Genomic DNA, 27,978 nt, shown 5'->3' with positions numbered 1-27,978 from the left:
TTTTTCAGTTTACGCAATAGTGTCTCTGAGCAAAACAAAACCTCCACACTGCTCTACACCCTTCCTGAAAACATCATTCGGTCTGAGCGCAGAATTCCTGAGCCTAGGGCAGAACAAAGAGAATCGGTCAAACCTAGTAAGAGAAAACTGCTCAATTAGGTGAGTTGTTATCCTTGAAGTTGAAGTATATCATTTACATCTTAAAAAAACTGAGTCTAATCTCTAATTATATTGTAAGTCTCTTAAAAGCTATCAAGATGTGTCTTTCAAAGGGACAAGATTTCCCTCCCAAACAGGTCTAACAAGCTTAGAGTCTCTTATCTCTTACATGTCTTTGGAAACAAAACATTCAACAGTGTTGTGTCATCTCACCAGTAAACAATGCCAGATGTGACACTTTTATCTGATTTTCTTTAGATTTTTTCCTAAAAATCTGACTTTTACAGCTGTATAAATGCCACCACCTCGTGTGAACAGAATACCCGGGGATGAACAGCCCACAAGAGACAAAACGGGCACTCTTGACGTCCCTTTGAAATTCTTGGATCAGGACTACCAGGAGTTGAAGAAGAGCTGCTTCACCAATAAAAGGAGATATGTTGATGAGAAGTTCCCTTCAGACAGCAGCTCCATTGACCCAAAGAAGAAGCTTGGATTGGATATGGAACAAATCAAATGGTTTAGGCCATCAGTAAGTTACCTGTATTGACTTTCCATCTCCAGACCTTCAGAAACTTTCAAGAAGAGTTTATAGACATTATTGTTTGAATGGATCTACAAGAACTTGAATATTACCTGTCATCATCAAATGTTGCAAAATGTCTCTTAGGGCTTGTAAAAACAGGTTTATCTGTAGCATTTCCCAACATATTTTTTATTTACAATTGTGGCAAGGCATCTTAAAGGCACAATATGTACTATTTTTGGATTAAAATGCCCAAAAAACACTCAAACAATGTTATATATATTGTTGACGTGTACTTGCAAGATCCCAAATGTTTCCAACAATGTTTAAATCCAGAGAAGAGCAGATATTTTAACCAATGTAATGGCCCATGTCATTATGTCGTCTGTCAATGACATATCCATGTTACCGGTAGAAGACGCTTTAATATAATGTTTATAATATGTATATTATGTTATGTGTTTAATAATTATTATGCTTTAATATATTATGTGTTTTATTAGATAGGTGAGCAACTGTTTGGATTTTATCGACAGAAAACGAATCATTGTTATATAGTTCAACACGGTTAGTCTTATTGCTTGAATCTCTTGTATTCTTGATTTACCGCGAGTAACATGTTTGTACCATGCCTCAGAGACAATGTAATTCAGTCAAGTGGCTAACATGGCATAATCAGAAAGAGCTTGTAGTAACAGTACAGCATTTTCTTCACCATACAATATATTTTGAAATTAAGTGCATGCCATTTAGCAACACAAGCAGCTTTTAGTAATATGATATTCTAATTTTGATCTAAGTTACTGCAATGTGCAACAAGTGTCTCATACCAGCCATCGAGCGAACGCACAGAGTAACCTTAACATAACTTTCAACACACTCAAATGTATTTTAGTAAGATTGTAAAACAGCGCTGTTACCCCACAATTGTAATTTATCGGATAAAGTGACGTGTATGAGAAGTAATTCAGCATTTGCGGCTGTTTTATTAGAATGAAATAAAATTAGGGGAATTTAAAGGGGTCATATAATGCCATTTTTGTACAAGCTAATATGATTCTTTAGTCTCTAAATTAAAAGTTTGTAATATACTTTAATTAAAAATTCTCATTAGTATTGTAAAAAAAACACTAATTTTACCTGGTCAAAAACAGCTCTGTTTTCAGCACACCGTTTATGTGCATGTGTCTTTAAATGATAATGAGCTTTGCTCACCCCGCCCCTCTGTTCTGTGCGTACACCGTTTATAACACAATAACCATAACGCGGTGTTCATTATAAACATGGAATTATATTGAGAACGTCGTACATAGAAAACATGCTGTAATGTACCCTGAGTGTAAACCGCATTCATCGTGAAGCATGCAGCAAGCGATTTGCAAAGATTAATATAAATATTAATATAAAGGTTAATAAAACGTTACACTCACTTCTTCTGGAGGTTCAGCAGGATCACGAATAGTTGGTACCGATCCTATTTTCAGGAACAGCTTCTTAGCAAAACCAGCTTTACTGACACTCGTTTGTAAAGCTGTCTGGTGTGAAATGATTCGGCAAACATGAAAGCATGGACAGTTGATCGTGGGAAATCCCCGCGAGGGAATCCCCACGTCAATGCTTTGGGTATATTCCATCAAAATGACTGCTGTGTTCCTTATTACACCCAAGAACAGAACACCACAATCGCTTAGACGCCATTCTTCTCCAGCATATCAATGCACTATGATGACAGACAGCTCACTCATGAGCGAGGGCGGGTCTGTGTTGAAACGCTGCTGTCAATCACAATCGTGGGAGGGGCGTCGATTTTGTGACGTCACAAAATCGAACGGCTTGATTTCAGAGAGTGTAAAACATATAAGGAAATAAAAAAAAAAATCACTGGATGGATTTTTATCATTTTATGATGGTTGTGTACAGGCACTGCCAACACACATTTCAGTACAATCAACTTGTAAAAGTGCATGTACCATTATATGACCCCTTTAAGTGATCAAACATAACTGTAACAAAGTTTAAGTTCAGGAAAGGAGGTGAACTTTAAATGTAACTTTAATAAGTCGGATTGCTTTCCATCGGCTGTGGAGGTGAAGAAGACAACTCTCCTTCCACGTTCATCGTCATGGCATCATCAAGCTACGCCTTTGTTATTGTTTTGAAAAAGGAACCTCTAGAGGCGTACTGTGCCTTTAAGTGTCTTTAGGAAAGCAGATTCAAAATACAATATACAAGTCTAAATGTCTTCAGTTGTTCCCAAATCCATAGGGCAAATTTCATTGTATAATGTATTAATTTAATTATTCTCTCCCTTTAGAAAATAGTGGCAGACCCTCAACTCATTGTTAAGGGGGTTTCCAGGTTTGACTATTCCCAAGGATCTTATTTAGGTATGTTTATATCTGTGTTTATTACATACTCCATTAGGTGTTTGGTTTGAATGATACTGTATCTGTGCAGTAAATAGCATCACTCTATATAGACCAGAATGCCTTTTGTTAACTCAATGAAATATCTATTTTTGCTAATGTTTGTGCTTTTACCTTAGGAAACTGTTGGTTTCTTGCTTCAGTTGGAGCTTTAACCTTTCAGAAGGATGTCATGGACCAGGTCATGCCAGTTGGCCAGTCATTTGGTGAAGATTATGCAGGGATATTTCACTTTAGAGTGAGTTCTTTGGTATTTTTCTAAATAACTTAAATACATTTTATGAAATCAAATGATCAGTCCTTAAGCCTTCTGCTTTATTCATATAGTTCTGGAGGTTTGGGAAATGGATTGACGTTGTCATTGATGACAAACTGCCAACAATCGATGGCAAACTCATTTTTGTTCATTCAAAAACATCTAATGAGTTTTGGCCTGCCTTGCTGGAGAAAGCTTATGCCAAGTAGGTTTATTCTTAAAATGATTCTTCTTTCATAGTATAAAAGCATGTTTGTTTATTGAACATAAACATATTAGGTTACACTTGATTTTACAGTATGTGTACTTACAGTAAGTGTACTTACCCAAGACAGCACTGGTAATATAAGGTAACTACATGGGTAATTGTTAAGTTTAGGGGTAGGTTCACGGTTAGTACCTAGTTATTACCCAGTTATTGTAATTGCTATAATAAGTATGTATATACATGGGGAACAAGACTGTAAATAAAGTGCTACCAAATATTATTTAACCATAATTACAAGAGATTTTGGCCCTTTTTATGTTTTGCATGTACCCTGGTTCTGAAGTTGCCTTACAGATAGAAGTACTGGACATTGTCACAATGATAACAGTCCAAACCCGGTCCTGGAGGGCCACTGTCCTGCAGAGTTTAGCTCCAGCTTGCCTCAACACTCCTGCCTGGAAGTTTCTAGTAAGCCTAGTAAGACCTTGATCAGCTGGTTCAGGTGTGTTTAACTGGGGTTGGAGCTGAATTTTGCAGGACAATGGCCCTCCAGGAGCAGGATTGGACACCCATGGTCTATTTTAATCATCAACAATTTGAGTAATCCCACAGAATCAATCATTAAAGGCTAGTTGGTTCACTATATTGAAATGTTGAATGGCTTTTACAGAGTGTGTGGCTCCTATGCTGACATGCACGCTGGTCTTGTATCTGAGGCTCTGTTGGACTTCACTGGTGGCATCCACATGCACTTTGAAACAGCAAAACCTTCTATTGATTTGTGGAGCCTGATGAACCGTGCAGCAAAAGCAAAGGCTCTGATGGCGTGTGGCACCTTTCTGGGGGTAAGCGTGATCTCAGGCTTGTCCAGATTATCACCATGTCCATCTAAACACTTCACTGAAGTATTTTGCATTAAAGTGAACTATAGTGAACATTTCTAAAATGTAAGGGAACAATGTAGAGCATTGGCTCTACAAAAAACAATCTTTACCTATTTCCTAATAAATATTTCACCGGGCAGCATTATTGATTCAATATGTCTTTTTTTCTTACCATATCAGAAAACATCTGCAAACACAGTATTACCCAATGGCATTGTTCAAGGCCATGCATATTCAGTGACGGGGGTTTACAAGGTAAGTCTGCACAGAATCAAATGTCAGATCACAGTGCCATCAGATTAGGGAGATAGATAGATAGATAGATAGATAGATAGATAGATAGATAGATAGATAGATAGATAGATAGATTTTCTGAATTTGTTCTTTCCATTGCATCATTTCCAGTCCATTTAGTTTTAAAACCTCCTGCACTTTAACTTTGTGTTGAATTCCTGAGTAGTGCCCTCAAGGCTCTGTTCTGGGACCTGTCTTCACATGTAACCACCTGGGAAAATTTTAAATAAGCCTGAGGTTGATTTTTATAGAAAGACAGGTGTACTACAACAGGGGTGCCAAATCCTGTTCCTGGAGATCTGTCTTCCTGCAAAGTTCAGCTCCAACCCTGATCAAACACAACAGAACCAGCTATTTTAGATCTTCAGGAGCGCTTGATAATTACAGACGGGTGTGTTAGATCAGGGTTAGATCTGAACTCTGCAGGTTTGATCTATTCTATACTATAGGAACAGGATTGCGCACCCCTGAACTACAACAATACTTGCTTTGTTTTCATATTAACCATTTTTGTTATTGTGTACACCAGTATTTATTTACTAATTGCATTCAGATGTATTCAGCATGAGCTCCACACTTTGATATGTCCTTTGTTCTGTTTGCATTTATTCCTGTGTATCTCTTACGTCAAGCCTGTGATTTTGCAAGAGAAGTTTCTTGAAATAATGTTTTGTACTTTATGTAACTCAAAGCATTGTATTCAGTCACTTCAGTCCTGAGGTAAATAGGTTATTTCACAATATCCCTGGTGAAATGGCAAGTGGCATATTCTGTATTTATGCATTAAAAGTGTCATGTCATGATGTATTCTACAGGTAACATGCCGAGAAAAACCAGTTCAGCTGGTGAGAGTGTTGAACCCTTGGGGAAAAGGCGAGTGGACCGGTGACTGGAGTGACAAGTAAGAGTCATATGAAATTATAGGTTCACTAATCACAACCCTGATCAAGCGTCATTCTTTGTTTGTACCACTAGATGATTCATGACTATTATATTAAGTATAAATAAATAAATAGTCTTAATGAGGTTTGTATTAAGTGTTGTATTAAGTTATTAGTATGCTAAATAACTTTTTTCGGTTAGCTTGTTAGCTTTCAAACTGTAAATCTTTAAAAGTAATTTTGTCCCTATCATATATGCAGTATATTAGATCAAATATTAAGCTCACCAAGTTGAATACCATATTTTTTTTTTCTAGGTTTCTTTGATCAAAACATCAACATCAACTAATTTTAAATTATACCACTACTTTGGTTTGCATTGATGCTGCCATTTTTGAAAGCTGCTATTTTTATCAAGTCCCCATGAATGCAAAATAAAATTTAATTTAAATTAAATTTTGTCTTTTTTTTAAAATTTCAATCAAGATGATAGCAATTGGTGATCAATTATATATATTATATATATATTGGGGTAATTCCTTGAATATCTGAAGAATAACCAAAACCTTATGTTAAGATGGCTCCTGCACTGAGTATTGTTCATTAGGCAATGGCATTGAGAAACGTTGCATGTGACCAAAACGTTTGCCGTTTTTTCATTGAAGTAGTGGTTTTATCTCACAATTGTCAGTTTTCCTTCATTGTTAGAGTGTGTAGGCCTTTTTTTAATCTATACGTTTAAATGACAACAATTTCTTAAAAATGTAAAAGTTTTTACTTTGCGTTTTTTTGCATACAGACGACAATATTATCAAAAGTATTACCATTCACACGGATCCGCTAAAACGATTAAAAGCACTGTATTATTCATGCCAGGCCAGTGCATTGGCGCTGTCACTTTGTAAAGAAACACTACACACTTATAGACTGAACATAATACACATGTGCATGATGTCAACGTTTTCACAAATTTGCGTTTTTGTACTTTACACAGAAATTATAACATTACCGTTTTCAAAAACTTGCACAGGCCCCCAAAACGCTGTCGTGTAAATAAACGGCCAAACCGTTTTCTGTTTTTAGTTTAAAATCTTGTCTAGTCTTGTTAAGGAATGTTCACACTAACATAGATTAAATCGCTGGAGGTTGTCAAGTTTCCGTTGATTTTTAATTTGCATGAGTTACTTCAACGGTCCCTGCTATCTCTCATTCACTGATGGATATTTTGAATGAATGAGCTTTTGTTGCCTTTAGTCAGTCTTTTGTAATCGAATATACCTATAAAACAAAAGCCAGTTCTTTAGTGACATCACTCTCTGGGAAATGACATCATTTGGGTGGGGAACAAAGGACAAACATCAATTACTTTTAAAAAGAGTTGATGAATTGTGATGATCACTTTAAAACATTTCAGCCTGTTAAAATGAGAAATCTGTATGATAATATATAAAAAGATGGTTAAACAATATTAAATGGACTTTAAATTGACTCTGAGGTACAATTGCTAACTTTATTTCCATCCTTTTTGTTATTTTATTTAATTCTGTGCCATTGAAAATTCAACTATACCCTTTTAGAGAAATACTAATTACAACAGAAGCTTGTACTTTCAGTTCAAAAGTATATCTGTTTTTTCCTCTTTATTTGCTGCTGTTAGTTTCTCAGCGAGCATAACCCCATGTAATATTTTAATATATGCTTTTGCATAACTTTAGGTCATCGTTGTGGAACAAAGTGAGTGAGAAGGAGCAATCCAAGTGTCGTTCTTTGGCCAATGACGGGGAGTTCTGGTGAGCATTAACTGTAGTTTCAGATATGATCTCTAGCATTAATGAATCAAATGTTTTCAGTAACTCATATTTTACTGCAGGATGTCAATGGAGGACTTCACCAAAAACTTCGAAGACATTGATATTTGCTGTCTCAGTCCTGATTTTCTGGACAGTTCCTCTGAATGCAAATGGACTTCCACATGTTACAAAGACAGCTGGGTTGATGGGACTACAGCCGGTGGCTGCCTCAATAATAAAGGTAGCTCATAAATATATAATGAGAGACAGTGGCATGTGAGCATTTCATACAATTACATACTAGCATGCATGAATAGAAATATTAGATACAGCATGCAACATGCTTTTTGGGTGTCTATGCATAATATTGGCCGTGTGTGTGTGTGTGTGTGTGTGTGTGTGTGTGTGTGAGTTGGTATTTATCACGTTGTGGGGACAAGAATCTGTTTACACAGTCACGTAATGGGGACCTCTTGCGTTGTGGGGACCAAAAATCAGGTCCCCATAAGGATGACCCATTGAATTGAATAGAGGAACTATTCTGAAGGTGCTGGGCGGAGTTTCAGCATTGGCCCATAACACACGATTATGAGGTAGTGTGAGTGTGTGAAGTGTGTGCTCAGCTGCGCCCCCAAACATTTTTGGCTGGTAATGCACTCACTTCTCCACACACACATTTTCCAATTATGGTTGAGTACCGCCCACTTCCGGGTCCTCATAAGGAAGGAATTCAACAACAACTTGAAAATATAAGTATTAAATTGATACTGTACACGGAAGACAAAGAAGAAGATTATTTACTGGAGATGCCAACTAAGGATCTAAACTTCTGCAGAGGATAAAAGTGAAGCTCAAGGTACGTTAAGCACATATGTATGAAACCAGTTAGGTTAATTAGATTAGGCAGCGGGCTAACGTTAGCTGCTAGCTAGTTAGTGCTAATTGTTGAGGCTAAGTGTGGCCTGACGTGTTTTTGTGTTTTTCCAATAAGCGATCACAAAATCATACAATGTAATGTTAAGTACTTCATTTCAACTGAAAAGTGTCGTCAGGTGTTTAGTCTGATTGATTGCTAATGAAGGAATTGGGTTATTAAGTCTGTTTCTGTCTAGTTCGCGTGCTGGACAGTAGATTATTTTCTACTTTAAATTAAAGGTAATGTTATGTTTTATTACTTGTCAGGACAGGGTGAGGGGGAGGAATATCACACTTGTGTTTGACTTTTAGTATTGATATCGTTAACAGAGCAATTAAGTAACGTTAGGCAAAAATAAAAACACTGAAATGGTAAGTAGCTTTAAATGAATAAACTTTGTTTTAATTATGACAGTAACTTAAAATAAACTGGGGTTTGTATGGCGAGATCGTTCAAAAGAGTAGTTAGGTTAAGAGCCAAATAAGTAGTTAATTGTCAAGGCTACCTGGGATTATATAGATGTTGGTTTTGTGAGAGATTAGAGCCTAAGTGAAAATGTTGAGTTTATGCCCTCAAGGCTAGTAAGTTAGTCAATAAATGTGATATCCTTGAGTTCTGATTTCTTGTCTTACATTGATACATACGATATCATTGTAATGCAGTGTTACATTACAATAACATTCTTATCTACTTATTGAACATGCTAGTTTAATTCTGCATGTCTCCCCATTTTCACACTATTATTTATTACAATTTTTTTTCTCTCAGTTTGAAATGCCACCACGAATCAGCCCCCTTAAGGATGCCATGCATCATGTTGTTTCGAAGACTGACAAAACATTCAAATTAGATGTGAAGTATATCAATCCAGTGAAAGGTAAGGTGGTGTGATTTATCATTTAATATTTACCATCATATGCATGTCCTAACCATACTGCTGCCAACTATTGATGTCTTTTTGTGTATTTGGCATCCTTTATCTATAAGATTTTATTTTTGGTGAAAAAAAAAAAATTCTGTATTTTGCAGGACGTGGTCTATTCGCAAAGGGTGCCTTTTGCAAAGGTGATTTTGAGTACAGGGGAGATATGATAAATGATGCAGAGCTGCAGAGAAGAAGAACATGTTACCACGCATCCTGTGCTGCATTTATGTTTGATTTCATTTGGCGAGGGAAAACATGGTGGTAAGAAGTCAAGTTGCACCATATTCCTTATGCTAAACCAGGGTCTCTCAAACTCAGTCCTGCAGGGCCACTGTCCTGCACAGTTTAGCTCCAACCCTGATCAAACACACCTGAGCAAACTAATCAATGTCTTCAGGATCACTAGAAACTCACAGCTAGGTGTGTTTGATCAGTTTTGGAGCTAAACTGTGCAGGACAGTGGCCCTCCAGGACTGAGTTTGAGAAACCCTGTGCTAAACTATAGTAAAAAAAGACACTGATTTGGGGTGGTATATTGTAATACTTGTATTCATCCTTTTCTCATGCTTTCATATTTAAGTATTGATGCCTCAAGAGAAGATGGATCGTTTCGGCGGATCGTTATTGATGACCACAAATATCCAAATTGTAAGATGAAGAAAACTGACGTCAATGGAAAGCCTCACCTTTGTCTGTTTGCCCTGGATGACATTAAAGAAGGAGAAGAAATTGCCTATGATTATGGAGGAGAAGACTACCCTTGGAGAACACAAGTATGTTGCAAAGCACACTGTGTACAGAATATATCATTGTTGCAACATGTTAAGCAAGTTGTTGGTTGAATAGATTATAATTTGAATCTATTAGAAATCTATGAATCTAATCATGTCTATAAATGATAAGTTAAGTTACGTTTTAGGTCAGTGTTTCTACCCCACCCCTAAAATTTATACATTTAAAGAGTGAGGTGGTACAGTCTTAGGCCACTTTTCTTTCTGCAAGTTATGTGTGGCATGCAATGGCCTTATTGCAACTTATGGGTGAAATGTAATCACAAAAATAAACTAAAGATTAACTATGTAAAATGAAGACATTTTTTAATTGTAAATGTTTTTGTATTTTTTTTTCTTTTTTTTTAATTCTGAAATCATGTGGTATCTGCTTCAGATTTATCTCTTGTGTTTCCATGTTCTAATATCTTGTCATTATGAATGTTGTCTCTTACAGATAACCAGCGTTGCCATTAAAACCAGTGCAGCGAGTGCTTCTGATCCTTCTCTCCAGTCAGAGACTCCGATGGATGATGAATCTGCTCAGATCAACTCTCCTCAACAGGTACGTTCACATTCATCTAGGGATGCAACGATACCATTTTTTCAGAACCGATCCGATACCAAAAATTCTGAGTATCGGCCGATACCGATCCGTACCGATACCAGCGCAGTTTTTTTTTAATCAAGTAGAATTTCTATTACTCTGTGTTAAACTGATAAGAACTGAAAAAAAAGAAAAACACCAACAAAAAATATATGATCATAATCTGACATAAATGCTATTATAAACTAGATTAGTGGATAATTCAGCAATAAAATTTAGTCTAGAAAAATCACGAGTGCACAATTAATTGTATAAAATCTGAACATTTTGTGAAAAAAATGTTTAGTGGAGAACAAATTAGAGACAATAAGTGTAACACTAAATCTGGTAAAACTTTACACATTGCTCTTTGTATTGTTGTAAAATACATTCATGAAAAACAAGATAAAAATAGCAATTATTTTATATCCTACTATAAAATTGAGACATTTTTTAAATGTATAGCACAGCTGTTTAATAAGGTAGCAACATAATAGATAGGACAGGACAAGAACGGCTATTAATAATCTTTCATTGCGTCCCTGTATTACGATATGAAAGGCTCCAATACAGTGCGGCCCACAGCGCTTATGCGCATCCCGAGCGCAGAATGATGCTCTTGAAGCAACATGAGTCACAGCGCGCAGCGCGTCGAGTCCGCATTGAAAAGTTTAAAGCACAAAGAAAATACATATGATGCATAGTGTATTATACAGTATCTATCTATGCAATAGTCTATTCAGCATTTTCTTTTAAATTTCAGTTACTGTGCGCGTGAAGAACAAATAGTACCTGACTTTACTCTACTGTTGTGATCTAACAGACACCCGGTGGAAAGTAACATGATTAAGGTACAGCAATAAAGTCCAGCAAGATAAAGTTGTTTTATGTGAAACCATAGACCTTTATCTACAGATCAAGTATAATAATAGTAACATTGAATCATCTTGGAGAGAGTTTCATCGTGTGTTCTGTCATAACCGGACGCGACGCGCTGTTTGAGTGCTGAATGAAGAATGATTGACAGCCGCAGCTGAGGGAAACGTTTACGTGATCTTGAATTTAACACTTAAATATTAATTTATATCTCACATTATACTGTATAATGGCTTCAGAACACTTAAAATATTGTGCACGAAAACTTATGGTGCTTTATAATGTTTGTGGGGCTTAACAATAACACTGAATAGTATACGCACAATATCGGATTTGGATCGGCCTTGTCTGACCGATACCCGATCCGCCAAAAATGGCAGTATCGGAGCCGATTCCGATACTGAGTATCGGATCGGTGCATCCCTACATTCATCACTAAAGATTTAGGTCTACTGTCTCTCTTTGTCATGGTTTAGTGATTTTTAAGCATATTTTGATGCGTATCTGGTGTAAATTAGTAAATTAAACCGTGTAACGACATGTGTCCAGTAGGTTAGTGCTAGTGGAGTATTTAGGGCCAGTTTTATCCTTCACAGGGATTTTTTTCTGGATTAATTGTTGCTTTAAAATGGACAGTCACGACGTCCCCACAACACACTTTCAGTCAGTGTTTGACTTAAAACTTGTGTGTTGAATTTGATGAAACTAGTCCCCATAAGGAACTATAACGTGGTGTGTGAAAGGTCCCCATGAAGGTGTGTGAAAGGTCCCCATGAAGCCGGGTTTTATCCAGATGTGTGTGAGCGCAGACAGGGGTTGACTGGACAGGAATAAATGTTTTAGATGAAGTTGATTTGTCTATTTCTCTGAAATCCTGTGGTATCTGCTTCAGATTTCTCTCTTGTGTTTCCATGTTCTAATATCTTGTCATTATGAATGTTGTCTCTTACAGATAACCAGCGTTGCCATTAAAACCAGTGCAGCGAGTGCTTCTGATCCTTCTCTCCAGTCAGAGACTCAGATGGATGATGAATCTGCTCAGATCAACTCTCCTCAACAGGTACGTTCACATTCATCACTAAAGATTTAGGTCTACTGTCTCTCTTTGTCATGGTTTAGTGATTTTTAGGCATATTTTGATGCGTATCTGGTGTAAATTAGTACATTAAACCGTGTAACGACATGTGTCCTGTAGTTTAGTGCTAGTGGAGTATTTAGGGCCAGTTTTATCCTTCACAGGGAATTATTTTCTAGGTTAATTGTTGCTTTAAAATGGACACTCACGAAGTCCCCACAACACACTTTCAGTCAGTGTTTGAGTTCAAACTCATGTGTTGAATTTGGTGAAACTAGTCCCCATAAGGAACTATAACGTTGTGTGTGAAAGGTCCCCATGAAGGTGTGTGACAGGTCCCCATGAAGCCGGGTTTTATCCAGATGTGTGTGAGCGCAGACAGGGGTTGACTGGACAGGAATAAATGTTTTAGATGAAGTTGATTTGTCTCTTTCTATAAAATCATGTGGTATCTGCTTCAAATTTCTCTCTTGTGTTTCCATGTTCTAATATCTTGTCATTATGAATGTTGTCTCTTACAGATAACCAGCGTTGCCATTAAAACCAGCGCAGCGAGTGCTTCTGATCCTTCTCTCCAGTCAGAGACTCAGATGGATGATGAATCTGCTCAGATCAACTCTCCTCAACAGGTACGTTCACATTCATCACTAAAGATTTAGGTCTACTGTCTCTCTTTGTCATGGTTTAGTGATTTTTAGGCATATTTTGATGCGTATCTGGTGTAAATTAGTACATTAAACCGTGTAACGACATGTGTCCTGTAGTTTAGTGCTAGTGGAGTATTTAGGGCCAGTTTTATCCTTCATAAGGATTTATTTTCTAGGTTAATTGTTGCTTTAAAATGGACACTCACGACGTCCCCACAACACACTTTCAGTCAGTGTTTGAGTTCAAACTCATGTGTTGAATTTGATGAAACTAGTCCCCATAAGGAACTATAACATTGTGTGTGAAAGGTCCCCATGAAGGTGTGTGAAAGGTCCCCATGAAGCCGGGTTTTATCCAGATGTGTGTGAGCGCAGACAGGGGTTGACTAGACAGGAATAAATGTTTTAGATGAAGTTGATTTGTCTATTTCTCTGAAATCATGTGGTATCTGCTTCAGATTTCTCTCTTGTGTTTCCATGTTCTAATATCTTGTCATTATGAATGTTGTCTCTTACAGATAACCAGCGTTGCCATTAAAACCAGCGCAGCGAGTGCTTCTGATCCTTCTCTCCAGTCAGAGACTCAGATGGATGATGAATCTGCTCAGATCAACTCTCCTCAACAGGTACGTTCACATTCATCACTAAAGATTTAGGTCTACTGTCTCTCTTTGTCATGGTTTAGTGATTTTTAGGCATATTTTGATGCGTATCTGGTTTAAATTAGTACATTAAACCGTGTAACGACATGTGTCCTGTAGTTTAGTGCTAGTGGAGTATTTAGGGCCAGTTTTATCCTTCACAGGGAATTATTTTCTAGGTTAATTGTTGCTTTAAAATGGACACTCACGACGTCCCCACAACACACTTTCAGTCAGTGTTTGAGTTCAAACTCATGTGTTGAATTTGATGAAACTAGTCCCCATAAGGAACTATGACATTGTGTGTGAAAGGTCCCCATGAAGGTGTGTGAAAGGTCCCCATGAAGCCGGGTTTTATCCAGATGTGTGTGAGTGCAGACAGGGGTTGACTGGACAGGAATAAATGTTTTAGATGAAGTTGATTTGTCTCTTTTTATAAAATCATGTGGTATCTGCTTCAAATTTTTCTCTTGTGTTTCCATGTTCTAATATCTTGTCATTATGAATGTTGTCTCTTACAGATAACCAGCGTTGCCATTAAAACCAGCGCAGCGAGTGCTTCTGATCCTTCTCTCCAGTCAGAGACTCAGATGGATGATGAATCTGCTCAGATCAACTCTCCTCAACAGGTACGTTCACATTCATCACTAAAGATTTAGGTCTACTGTCTCTCTTTGTCATGGTTTAGTGATTTTTAGGCATATTTTGATGCGTATCTGGTGTAAATTAGTACATTAAACCGTGTAACGACATGTGTCCTGTAGTTTAGTGCTAGTGGAGTATTTAGGGCCAGTTTTATCCTTCACAGGGAATTATTTTCTAGGTTAATTATTGCTTTAAAATGGACACTCACGACGTCCCCACAACACACTTTCAGTCAGTGTTTGAGTTCAAACTCATGTGTTGAATTTGATGAAACTAGTCCCCATAAGGAACTATGACATTGTGTGTGAAAGGTCCCCATGAAGGTGTGTGAAAGGTCCCCATGAAGCCGGGTTTTATCCAGATGTGTGTGAGCGCAGACAGGGGTTGACTGGACAGGAATAAATGTTTTAGATGAAGTTGATTTGTCTCTTTTTATAAAATCATGTGGTATCTGCTTCAAATTTTTCTCTTGTGTTTCCATGTTCTAATATCTTGTCATTATGAATGTTGTCTCTTACAGATAACCAGCGTTGCCATTAAAACCAGCGCAGCGAGTGCTTCTGATCCTTCTCTCCAGTCAGAGACTCAGATGGATGATGAATCTGCTCAGATCAACTCTCCTCAACAGGTACGTTCACATTCATCACTAAAGATTTAGGTCTACTGTCTCTCTTTGTCATGGTTTAGTGATTTTTAGGCATATTTTGATGCGTATCTGGTGTAAATTAGTACATTAAACCGTGTAACGACATGTGTCCTGTAGTTTAGTGCTAGTGGAGTATTTAGGGCCAGTTTTATCCTTCACAGGGAATTATTTTCTAGGTTAATTGTTGCTTTAAAATGGACACTCACGACGTCCCCACAACACACTTTCAGTCAGTGTTTGAGTTCAAACTCATGTGTTGAATTTGATGAAACTAGTCCCCATAAGGAACTATAACATTGTGTGTGAAAGGTCCCCATGAAGGTGTGTGAAAGGTCCCCATGAAGCCGGGTTTTATCCAGATGTGTGTGAGCGCAGACAGGGGTTGACTGGACAGGAATAAATGTTTTAGATGAAGTTGATTTGTCTATTTCTCTGAAATCATGTGGTATCTGCTTCAGATTTCTCTCTTGTGTTTCCATGTTCTAATATCTTGTCATTATGAATGTTGTCTCTTACAGATAACCAGCGTTGCCATTAAAACCAGCGCAGCAAGTGCTTCTGATCCTTCTCTCCAGTCAGAGACTCAGATGGATGATGAATCTGCTCAGATCAACTCTCCTCAACAGGTACGTTCACATTCATCACTAAAGATTTAGGTCTACTGTCTCTCTTTGTCATGGTTTAGTGATTTTTAGGCATATTTTGATGCGTATCTGGTGTAAATTAGTACATTAAACCATGTAACGACATGTGTCCTGTAGTTTAGTGCTAGTGGAGTATTTAGGGCCAGTTTTATCCTTCACAGGGATTTATTTTCTAGGTTAATTGTTGCTTTAAAATGGACACTCACGACGTCCCCACAACACACTTTCAGTCAGTGTTTGAGTTCAAACTTGTGTGTTGAATATGATGAAACTAGTCCCCATAAGGAAATATAACGTTGTGTGTGAAAGGTCCTCATGAAGCTGGTTTTAATCAAGATGTGTGTGTGAGCAAGGTTTGCTGGACAGGAATAATTGTTTTTTTTTCTGGCAAAGGTGTGTCTAGCCCAGATGATTCTCTTTAACCGGCGCAGGGAAGGAGTGGTTTCGAGCATGCCTTTGTCTGCATTTCTATCAAGAGACACTTCTGATCCACATGAGGATGTGGACTGGGCACTCTCTGAAGTGGAAAACAATCTCTGCAGACACTTCACAAGGGTTATCGCAAGGGGGAAGCGTGGTCGACCAGTTCCAATTCTTCTGACTTCAAAAATGCTATGTGCCTTAGAACTCCTTGTTAAGCAGAGAGAGGCTTGTGGGGTTCTGAAAGACAATTCCTATATGTTTGCAAGACCAGAAGCCATGACATATTTTCGAGGGTCAGACTGCCTCCGTGGCTTTGCAAAGGTGTGTGACGCAAAGTGTCCCAAGTCACTGACATCTACAAGACTGCGAAAGCATGCCGCAACCCTTTCAACAGTGCTGAATATGACTGACACCGAGATGGACCAGCTGGCAAACTTTCTTGGACACGACATAAGAATCCATCATGAGTTCTATCGACTCCCTGAGAAGACCCTGCAACTTGCCAAGATCAGCAAAGTTCTAATGGCTCTTGAGCAAGGAAGATTAGCTGAGTTCCATGGCAAGAACTTGGATGAAATTGGGATAGATCCTGATGGTGTGGTATTTTATTTGACTTTTGTTTGATTTTCTGTTTGATTTTCTGTTTACCATCTATTAGGGGTGTAACGATACACGTATTCGTATTGAACTGTTTGGTACGATGCTTTCGGTTCTGTGTTCGGTACGCATTTTCAAACCGAACGGTTCGTTGGACCATTTTTCCTGCCGACCAAAATTTCGTTATTTCAAATGTAGGCGAGCTCAATTACTTACAGAGAGGCTTTAAAAGCTGCTAGATCTGCTTATTTTTCAACCCTATTAGAAGAAAATAAACATAATCCTAGGTATTTATTTGAAACGGTGGCTAAACTAACGAAAAATAAAGCTTCAAGCACCGAAGTTTCCAAGCAACACAGCAGTAATGATTTTATGAACTTCACTTATAAGATTGATAATATCAGGGACAAAATTATAACTATGCAACCGTCTACTACAGTATCGCATCAGGCAGTGCATTGTAGTCTCCCTGAGGAAAAATTGGATTAATTCGTTGATATAGGAGAGGAAGAATTTACTAAACTCATTAAATCATCTAAATCTACAACATGTATGTTAGACCCTATACCAACTAAGCTACTGAAAGAAATACTTCCAGAGGTCATAGATCCTCTTCTTAATATCATTAATTCGTCTTTGTCTCTAGGATACGTACCAAAAACCTTTAAGCTGGCTATGATTAAACCGCTTGTTAAAAAAACGCAACTTGATCCTACAGAATTAGTCAATTATAGGCCGATCTCGAATCTACCTTTTCTGTCAAAGATATTAGAAAAGGCAGTATCCTCACAACTGTGTTCCTTTCTTGAAAGAAATGATCTCTGCGAGGATTTCCATTCAGGATTTAGACCGTACCATAGTACCGAGACAGCTCTCGTTAGAGTCACAAATGATTTGCTCTTATCATCCGATCGTGGTTGTATCTCTCTATTAGTGTTACTCGATCTTAGTGCTGCATTTGACACCATTGACCACAACGTTCTTTTAAATAGATTAGAACATTATGTTGGCATTAGTGGAAATGCACTAGCATGGTTTAAATCATACTTATCTGACCGTTATCAGTTTGTAGCAGTAAATGATGAGATGTCTCATCGATCACAAGTTCAGTATGGCGTACCACAAGGCTCAGTACTAGGACCGCTGCTGTTCACTCTGTACATGCTACCATTAGGAGAAATCATTAGGAAACATGGCATTAGCTTTCACTGTTATGCCGATGATACTCAGCTCTATATTTCTTCAAAACCTAACGAAACTTATCAATTCACAAAATGAACGGAATGCATAGCGGATATAAAAAAATTGGATGACTCGTAATTTCCTACTTCTAAATTCTGAAAAAACAGAGTTTCTAATTATTGGACAAAAAACTTCCTCACGTAATAACCTAGAATACTGTCTAACACTTGATGGCTGCTCTGTTAAGTCTTCGTCGTCGGTTAGGAACCTGGGTGTGCTCTTTGATACCAATCTTTCATTTGAAAGTCACGTGTCTAGTATCTGTAAAACTGCATTTTTCCATTTAAAAATATATCTAAATTACACCATATGCTCTCATTGACAAATGCGGAACAATTAGTTCATGCGTTCATGACCTCAAGGCTAGATTATTGTAATGCTCTACTGGGTGGTTGTCCTGCACGCTTAATAAACAAACTACAGCTGGTCCAAAACGCAGCAGCTCGAGTTCTTACTAGAACCAGGAAGTATGACCATATTAGCCCGGTTCTGTCAAAACTGCATTGGCTCCCTATTAAACATCGCATAAATTTTAAAATATTGCTGATCACTTACAAAGCACTAAATGGTTTAGCTCCGCAGTACTTGAGCGAGCTCTTAACGCATTATAGTCCGTCACGTCTATTGCGATCTCAAAATTCCGGCCAGTTACTAATACCTAGAATATCAAAATCGACTGCTGGCGGTAGATCCTTTTCCTATTTAGCACCAAAACTCTGGAACAGTCTTCCTACCATTGTCCGGGAAGCAGACACACTCTGTCAGTTCAAAGCTAGACTAAAGACACATCTCTTTGACCTAGCTTTCGGGAACACTTCCCAAAAATCCTGATGTACTCGTTACATCATGAGAAGAATGGCATCTACGCTAATTTTAGTGTCTGTGTTTATCCCGAGGTTTTCCTGCAGCCTGCCGGATCCAGGCCGTATCCAGATCTGACGAATGACTTTCGCCTGGACCGATGACAACGCAGTGCTGAAGTGCCAACTAGTCTCTCCCTATGGAGGATCCCACTACCACTCTACAGATAAGGCGTTGTCGGGAAAGGCGTTGTTCGTTTCGCGTTCCTACCCCAAAGCAACAAAATAAAATAAAATTCTTTATCAAAATTTATAAGGAAAGACAAGTACTTTGTTTAGGCTTGGCTTGTAGGGAATTCCTAACCTGCGTATATTCAAACGCACATAACTATAGAACCCATTCTAAATGCGCATGTGAACGCCATCAGCGTTTCTCACAGGTTCGCGTTTAAAGTCTGTGTAGAGGGAATGGTGTCGTCTTAGCGGCTACATTGCTTGATCGTTGCGACGGAAGCAAATCAATCAAAACTAACTTTAGATGGAAATAACTTAACTCTGCTGTAAAGCCGAAACAATCTCTGTTACCTTAAATTATAAGCTTATCTCTGTAAAGCTGCTTTGAGACAATCTACATTGTTAAAAGCGCTATATAAATGAAGATGACTTGACTTGACATTGTAAATACAATTGCTGCCCTCAAATGTTAATCTGAACTAAAATAAACCTTTGTTTATAACTACTACAATATTACATTTCACTTTTTCCAAGGAGCGTTTTGTTTTATATGCTCCTAAGAAGAGTCAATTATAGCTCCAGAATTGCTCAAAGTAAAAAAAAATCATACGTTATGATGTTAGTTTTAATAAAAAAAAGAATAAAAAAATTAAATCAAGGAAATTACTCTGGCATTTTTTTTCTTTTTGCTGTATCAAAAACGTACCGAACCGTGACACAAGTGTATCGTATTGAACTGAAACGTAAATTTTGTGAACCGTTACACCCCTACCATCTATTCGTATACCAGGTGTTTATGATCCATTATATACCATTGTTAAGCTGTACTTTGAACTTCCACAGAAACGTTATTGACTGTGATGAGGAAGACGGGAGCATACAAGAGGGACACTGTTCATCTACTGTTTACGGTTTGTATTACTGTCAAAATACACTACTACATTTTGCAGTTATTCATAATTTTCAGTCACGTAACTTGTGAAGACCTGACAGACAAAAATATTGTTCTAACATCATAGCCAACATTAAAGAAGATGCTTCAGTATGCTGAACAAATGTTGTTTTTTTTGACGAAACGGCTCATTGTGTAATGAATCAAATGCCTCCAAGCTATTCTTCAACTAAATTACACTAAACATTCATTCTGGAGTGAATATTTTTTTGTGAGTTTACTACCATAAAAAATATATTTCATAGGAGAAACTTGTACATTTTTCATTTTTCATAAAACACTAGCTGATCTGCTCTCTTCTCGTGTTGGTTGTGTCATGGCACAAAACGAATCATGTCAGATGATTAAGACATGAAATAAAATGGTTATACTCAATTTACTTGCACTTATATTTGATTAAATGTCTGCTGGAAAGATGTAGTTCAATTATACTTGCAATAATGAACAATTGCACAGGTTTAGGGTTTATTGTACTTTAATGATTTTAAATAATTAGTGCATAAGTGTGACAAATAACAGTGTATTGTCAGCATTCTATAGTACATTTAAATTGTATCTTTCTGAAAATGTTGAACTTTGATTATTTTCCATAGAACCATCAGCAGAGGTGGCACTTCCTCCTACCAAGAGGAATGACATGCCGCCACCACCCAAGAGACCCAGACCACCATCAGATGAAGAGATGCCTACAGGAGCCAGTGCTGTGAGGCCTTCTTCCAAAGGTGAACTCTTTACACATTTCTTAGACTAAATTAGACCCTTTAGGAGCACTTTAACACCCAGATCTCAGACCAGGGGCCTCATTTATAAAACTGTGCGTAGGAACCTTACTAAAAGTGTACGTGCGCCCGAAAGCCAAAAATGGCGTACGCAAAAAAATATTCAGACTTATAAAACCGTGCGTACGCCAGAACCTGCGCAGAATTCACTTTATAAATCCCAGTCAGCGGAAGATTGTGCGTACATGCATCTCCACCCGAAATAACCATATGTGGAGCTTACGACGCCTAGTTTTACTATGCAGATCCTCATCTACATATCATTTGACTACATAACTGAGGGAAGGAGGTTGTTCCCCAAAATCTCGCAATACATGGCCCCAGTCATCCTCTCCTTAATACAGTGCAGTCGCCCTGTCCCATGTGCAGAAAAACACCCCCAAAGCATGATGCTACCACCCCCATGCTTCACAGTAGGGATGGTGTTCTTGGGATGGTACTCATCATTCTTCTTCCTCCAAACACGTTTAGTGGAATTATGACCAAAAAGTTCTATTTTGGTCTCATCTGATCACATGACTTTCTCCCATGACTCCTCTGGATCATCCAAATGGTCATTGGCAAACTTAAGACGGGCCTTGACATGTGCTGGTTTAAGCAGGGGAACCTTCCGTGCCATGCATGATTTCAAACCATGACGTCTTAGTGTATTACCAACAGTAACCTTGGAAACGGTGGTCACAGCTCTTTTTAGGTCATTGACCAGCTCCTCCCGTGTAGTTCTGGGCTGATTTCTCACCTTTCTTAGGATCATTGAGACCCCACGAGGTGAGATCTTGCATGGAGCCCCAGTCCGAGGGAGATTGACAGTCATGTTGCTCAGGAACCCATCTGTAGTTGTTTAGAGGGTTACTTGGTTGATGCTAGAATCTACTAGGTGTTTTGTGGCACTAGTAGGAACTGTAGCTGTTCTAAAAATGAAAACACCGAATCAGTAATAACTAGCCTAACCCCTGGAGCAGTTTGAGTGGATGGATGCATAAAAATAACTTGCAGCCAAGACATTGATCCTAATATATTTTCCTTTTCTCCAATGATCATTTCAGGCCAAGTGACTGAATGTAAAAATCACTGTTTGATTGACAGTGTAATTCTATTTATAGGTAGAGTGCAAATTAATTTCTCTTGCAATATAGATGCTGACATAAATACTAGGGCTGCCCTCGACTAAAGTTTTTTTTTTTTCTAGTCGACTAGTAGTCGTTCATTAAGCTATTAGTCAACTAATCGCATTTTTATATTAATAAGCCATAACTCATAATAATGAGCCTTTAATTGCCTATATAATACATAGCCTAATTAGCGATCAAGCGCACACTTAAAGTTCCGCAGCGCACCGGCAAAAATAATGATTGAGTGTGTCTTGTGTCAGAAGGAGACTGTCTAAACAAACATTGTAATAATTTATTGATATTCTCGGCTGCAGAGATTAAGTCGATGATACAGACTCGTCATCTCCGCAGTGACTCGCATTTCATACGGATTACATAATCTGAGTATTTATTTTCCACTTGAATTGATTCGTTTAAAAGCAGACATTTCAAGCTTTCTATAGATATATTTCTCACGTGTGTGTGTGTGTGAGGCAGGGTGGGAATTATGTAATTTTAGGGGCAAGGCCATTTGGCCTCCACCTTTTCTTTTTTTTTTAGGGGCACCAAGGCCATATGACAGGGCACAAAGGCCATTGAGTACAATTCGATGGTTTTCCCATTCAGATTGATACCATAACATCCTAATTTGGAATAAGACATGGATTATGACTTTTTTAATAAAAAAAAACATTTTTTAATGAGAGAGAGAGAGAGAGCGCCATTACATCCAGAAGGTATACACCCTCACACAACAATAGAAACAACATAAATGCCAATAAAAGCATTCAGAAACAACACAAATGCCAATAAAAGCATTCAAAATATTCATTCAGTCCTCTATATCATGTGAGTGTGAGAGAGAGAACCATTCCATCCAGAAGGTATACACCCTCACAATCATTATTGCTCAGCGCTCAACGCAGTTTGCTTCGCGCTCCACTCAAATCGCCCCCCGCTCGCTCCAAAAAAGGAAAAAAATCTACATGTATATCACTTGTAGCGGTCCCCAAGCTTTTTTGCGCCACAGATCGGTTTAATATCAGACAATATTTTCACGGACCGGCCTTAAAGGTGTGGCGGATAAATACAACAAAATAAAATGATACGAACGGCATAAAACCTGGGGTATTTTTTTTAGCCTATAATAATAAACGTGAATCCAATGTGTGGGCCTACTAGCAACTTTATTAGCAGCATCCTCTAACATCGCGCCTAAAAACAACTGAGAAAGTCTGAACACAAACAAAATGCCCCCAAAAGAAAAGAATCTCTATGTTTTCGGTGCTGATGCGATGTAAGGGTGGCGCTGCTGCCAATAAAGCACCTAAAAGCTGTCACAACGAACCGGCAAAATTAATGATTATGAATATGTAAAATATAGCAGGAGACATTTTAATTGTTTACTAATAAACCAGTTTTTTATTTTTTTTATGTCTGTGTCGGCTGGAAAGATGCTGACTCGCGATCTTCGCAGTAGTGAACGCGCCAGAGAGAATTGCACATTTCATACGGATTACATAAGAGAGAAGTCTGTTTTCTTTCGTTTTGAATTGTTCTGTTTAAAAGTAGACATTTCAAGCTTTATATATATGTCTCAGGTCTGTGAGGCAAGTAGGCTATACTTGTCTGTAACATTGTGTTTTTTTTTTTTTGTGAAATAAATTTCTAAATAAATGCGACTTATAGTCCAGTGCGACTTAGGCTAGGCCTATACTGTATGTGTTTTTTCTTCTTCATGGCGCATTTTTTGACTGTTGCGATTTATACTCCGGAGCGACTTATTAATAGTAGGCTACATAATGGTTTGGAGTTTTTGAACTCCATTATTGAGCTGAGTTTTGACTGAAAATAGTCTACTGTTGATGACTGTGCAAGACAGATGGATTCAGGGTCAGGCTTGACTAAGCATGCTTCAGACTCGTGGTGTGAGCGGAGCGAAACTGGAGCGGGAAATAGGCCGACGCTCTGTCCTTTTGAAATTGCCGCTCTGCGCTCTGTCCAAGATCCGCCCGCTCGCGCTCCCCGCTCGCTCCCGCTCCACTCCGCTCACATGCTCTGCTTTATACATGGAACTTGGACAGGGCCAGGGCACACAGGCCACTGTGGCCGTACGATGATTTTTTTTTCACGGGGCATGAAGGCCAAAGTGTAGGGCAACGGCGGCCGTGGCCGCGGTATAATTCCCACCCTGGTGTGAGGCGAGTATACGCTGAGTTTCGGCTCATTTCTGTGATGCTCAAGTTCACTGAGACAGCAGAAAGCACATCCTGATTGTTTTCATTATTTTACAAAGCACAACATTTTGTAGTTATTGTGAGTTTACAGAAATAAGAGTTGAACCTTTACAGTTTGCATTACTCTGTCCTTTTATTCATACAGATAAGAGTATTGAAAGTTAAATGATCGCGCCGGCGCCTGTATGTCCTGCGACTAACCGACTAATAAAAGACCTAATAAATAATAATAATAATAAAAGACCTAATAAATAATAATAATAATAATAGTCGCTTTGGTGCATTTCTCACATCACTATTTACATTTGCACAACAGTTAGTTCAACCTCCACAACATTTAGTCATTTGTGCACATCATAGTAGCAGTTTCTCATTCCTTCCAACAAACTGCAAATGCTTTTGGACATGCATCTATTGCTTTCATACAACTCTCTGCTGTTATATAACATTATCATTTGCTTATGTCATGTCAGTCAAAATTAACTATACTTGTGAATGCTGAATAGTCATTCCATATAAAACTAATAGTCCTCATTTCATTGCTTGAGTCATTACATACAAAAATGTTGAACTAGTTATCAAAATCTGTCAAGCAAATTTTACACTTTTTTTTAAATTATTATTATTATTATTATTATTATTATTATTTTTCTGAAAATGCCTCCTAAATTGAATAATTTCTCTCAGGTGAATCTCAGCTTTCACTGATGAGGAACATCTGGATGTGCATGAATGATTACAGTACTATGTACTGTATGTTGTATGTTCAGTTCCAATATGTACTGCAATATTGTTTACAGTTGTGCATAGCTCTATGCATAGCTGTATTTATTTCATTTGCACAATGCTGTGAACAAATTAGAATTGCAAAGAGCATATGCAGTAAAAATGTGAAACATACATATTCAGTGTCTTGTACTCTGTTACCTCACTAAATACAGTAATGTGTAACTTTACTGTATTTTTCAAATGGCTGTTCAAATAGTATATAGTGCTATCTTGAGCATGTACAGGTAGTGTTACCAAGATCTGACTTTTTTGCAATGGAAAACATTTACAGAATAAACTGTCATAATGAAAACATAACCAAGCCATTTGACTATCTTGTTCATAAACAATGGTGTCAGGACTTTTCATCTTGATGACACTGACACTTTCATTGACATGAATACTTGCTTTTGAGGAATGAGCTATCCATTTTGAGCAAGTGATACGCTTTTGCAGGTTATCAACTAGGTTTTGCAGTTTGTACTAATTGTTCTGAGAACTGCTTTAACTGTTGTGCAAATGTAAATAGTGATGTGAGAAATGCACCAAAGCGACTGAGAAAAACTGTAATAACCAGACCTAATAAATACTGATAATAGGATTCAGAACTTCGGATTGGAATTCCAGCACACACTTTATCATTTCAATTGTTTTTTCTGTCCACTTTTAGGTAAAAGTACCCAGAAGACACCCTGGCAGCAGACAGAGGTGCAGGCGGTGGAAAGGCACATGAAGCGATTCATCACATTCATCACATCGTTCATTGTACAAGCAAAGAGCGACTGTGACAAATGTTTAAAAGCTGAACCAGAAGCACTGAAGAACCGCGATTTGAAGACCGTAAAGTTTTACATTTATTAGTAGTGAATAAATGTGTTGAAGCTCAATTAGTAGTAGATTTTGTTTTATTTTTTATAAGTATCAGGTGAATGAGTAGCAGCTGATGCTGGGAGGTTGGCCGAAAAAATTACAATTATAGAAAGAATAGTTTGAAGTGGAAAGGTTTAAATGTTTGACCTGTGGGTATGAAATGGGTTGGAAAATATCCAGACAATAATTCATTACTTGCATGCAGTCCTTTGTTGCAGTGAAAAAGTTCTCCATTCACATATAATCCACTTCAATCACACTAATATTCCAATCAATTGTAAGAACAATCAATCGATCCAAACAAATATTCTGCATGTTGAGGAGATGATTACAAGCACAACACTAGGGCCTGGTTTCACAGACAGGATTTAGATTAAACCAGGATTAGGCCTTTAGTTCAGTTAGGACATTTAAGTAGCTTTTATAAACGTGTCTTAGAAATAAGCATTACTGGTGTGCATCTTGAGACAAAACAATGGCACTTGGACACAAAGGACTTAATTTAAGATGTGCTTTCAGTTAAAACGGCTTAAACACACACTTTAGTCTGAGACTATCTTAAGGCTGGTCTGTGAAACTGGCCATAGGTGTTCTATGCAAGAGTGAAGCTTGGTTGTAGATTGAACCCATTTTTTTAAGGGCAAATGGACAAATGCAATCTGAGGAATTACTTCGTATAAATGCCTATTATTTGTCATTAGTAATATATTTCTTGTTCTATCTAGGTCCCCACAAATCAAAAGGGGAAGTTGTGTGAATTATGCAAATTAAGTCCCCACAAATCAAATAGGAGGTTGTGTGAATTATGCAAATTAGGTCCCCACAAATCTAATGGGAGGTTGTGTGAATTATGCAAATATTATGCAAAGTTGGTCCCTATAAGACATGTCAACTCGATTTTTCAAAAGTCCCCATAACGCATGGTCAAATCATTACTTCATCAATTCAGATATCTGAAGGCGTGTATAAGTTATCAAAGCTATGGTAAGTATCCCTAATTTTTTTCGTACCTCTAGAACCTTTAGAAAGGGTGGTCCCCACAAGTGATGATCATAAAGTTGGTCCCCATTCAGCATGGAAACCAGTATGTGTGTGTGTGTGTGTGTGTATGTGTACCTACTGCATGTACCTCAAAGGTCTAATTCAATGGATGTCTTGTAGACTCTTTCTGGACGAACCCTCAGTTTCGGGTGAGGATTGAGGAGCTTGATAAGGAATGTAGTGGTCAGTGCCCTGAAAACATACTGGTGTCCCTCATGCAGAACCATGGGAAGAGAAACAGAAGTGAAGTTTCTAACTACGCCATCGGCTTCAATGTTTTTGCGGTCAGTATTAACAAATAACTCTATTTGAGTCACAGAAAAATACAGTAATTTTGGTTTCCACTTATTAATGGTGTGCTATTCTATTTTCTACTTCAACAGATTCCACCAGAGGCAAGTACAAAATATAATTCAAGCTCAAAAGTGTTAAACTTTGCTTTGAAAATGCATAAATTACATGATATTTACTAAATAAACTGGTTGCTTGAATACAAGTTTATATTTAATTCTCCTTTAGATGAAAGATGTGAAGCTCCCGGACAAGTTCTTCTACCGCAAACGCCCCATTGAAGATAGTGGGAACTTCATCAAGGCAAGAGATGTGATGAGATTCTTCAAGCTTGAACCAGGAGAGTATCTCATTGTACCGGCCACTTTCAATCCTAAAGAGTCTGCAAAATTCATATTGTCCATCTTCACAAAGAGTGAATCCCATAGGAGAAATAAGAAACCTGAGATGACATATTTATGAAATGACCTGTCATTGAGACTGCAGATAAATGAAAAGTCACGACTGCAGTGCTGACAGTTTCATACATCAGTGCTATGCTATATATATTCCCCGGGGATTTTTGTTGTTTACAAGCATTAATGTTTCTCTTAAACTATTTCATATAATATCTGAATTTGTGAGCTGTGATTAATGTTATTAGTCACATTTATTGTTGTTTATGTGTAAGGTTTTAGATTTTCTGTCATGTTGTAACGTTGTGTTTGGGTCAGGTCAGTCAGTAACATAATGACACCTTGTTAATGCCATTTCAGTGAGTTCCCATCATGTCTTCAAAATTAATCGTATAGACTGAAGTGTCACAAAAGATCCAATACTAAAAAAAATAAACAATGTTTTTCAAATAATTATTTATAT

General features: G+C 37.8%; 2 protein-coding genes across 4 annotated transcripts; both read left to right on the top strand.

Moving 5' to 3' along the window:
- The first annotated feature begins 18 nt into the window (after positions 1–18).
- Positions 19–27,978, top strand: LOC307154259 (calpain-1 catalytic subunit-like). Of its 2 annotated transcripts, XM_079899031.1 has the most exons (13): positions 19–159; positions 447–691; positions 3,000–3,072; positions 3,231–3,349; positions 3,439–3,572; positions 4,246–4,420; positions 4,640–4,714; positions 5,569–5,654; positions 7,350–7,424; positions 7,505–7,665; positions 26,950–27,113; positions 27,213–27,256; positions 27,349–27,394. In XM_079899031.1, the coding sequence occupies exons 2-13, from the start codon at positions 455–457 to the stop codon at positions 27,350–27,352; spliced, it is 1,347 nt and encodes a 448-aa protein (XP_079755157.1). In that variant the 5' UTR covers positions 19–159; positions 447–454; the 3' UTR covers positions 27,353–27,394. The 2 variants fall into 2 exon arrangements, with proteins under 2 accessions (XP_079755157.1, XP_079755156.1); XM_079899030.1 differs by lacking the exon at positions 27,213–27,256 and having other exon boundaries at positions 26,950–27,117; positions 27,349–27,978.
- On the top strand, positions 8,169–25,805 carry LOC307154258 (uncharacterized protein). 2 transcript variants are annotated; one of them, XM_079899029.1, is made up of 14 exons: positions 8,169–8,280; positions 9,370–9,526; positions 9,846–10,038; positions 10,493–10,600; positions 12,450–12,557; positions 13,094–13,201; positions 13,738–13,845; positions 14,382–14,489; positions 15,026–15,133; positions 15,670–15,777; positions 16,189–16,813; positions 19,935–20,002; positions 20,637–20,765; positions 25,589–25,805. In XM_079899029.1, the coding sequence occupies exons 2-13, from the start codon at positions 9,429–9,431 to the stop codon at positions 20,748–20,750; spliced, it is 1,854 nt and encodes a 617-aa protein (XP_079755155.1). In that variant the 5' UTR covers positions 8,169–8,280; positions 9,370–9,428; the 3' UTR covers positions 20,751–20,765; positions 25,589–25,805. The 2 variants fall into 2 exon arrangements, with proteins under 2 accessions (XP_079755155.1, XP_079755154.1); XM_079899028.1 differs by lacking the exon at positions 8,169–8,280 and adding an exon at positions 8,971–9,217.

The sequence above is a fragment of the Squalius cephalus genome, assembly GCF_949319135.1.
Source record: "Squalius cephalus genome assembly, contig: scaffold_115, whole genome shotgun sequence".
Classification (NCBI taxonomy): domain Eukaryota; kingdom Metazoa; phylum Chordata; class Actinopteri; order Cypriniformes; family Leuciscidae; genus Squalius; species Squalius cephalus.
The sequence above is the reverse complement of the archived record's forward strand: the minus strand, read 5'-3'. Positions and strand labels throughout refer to the sequence as shown.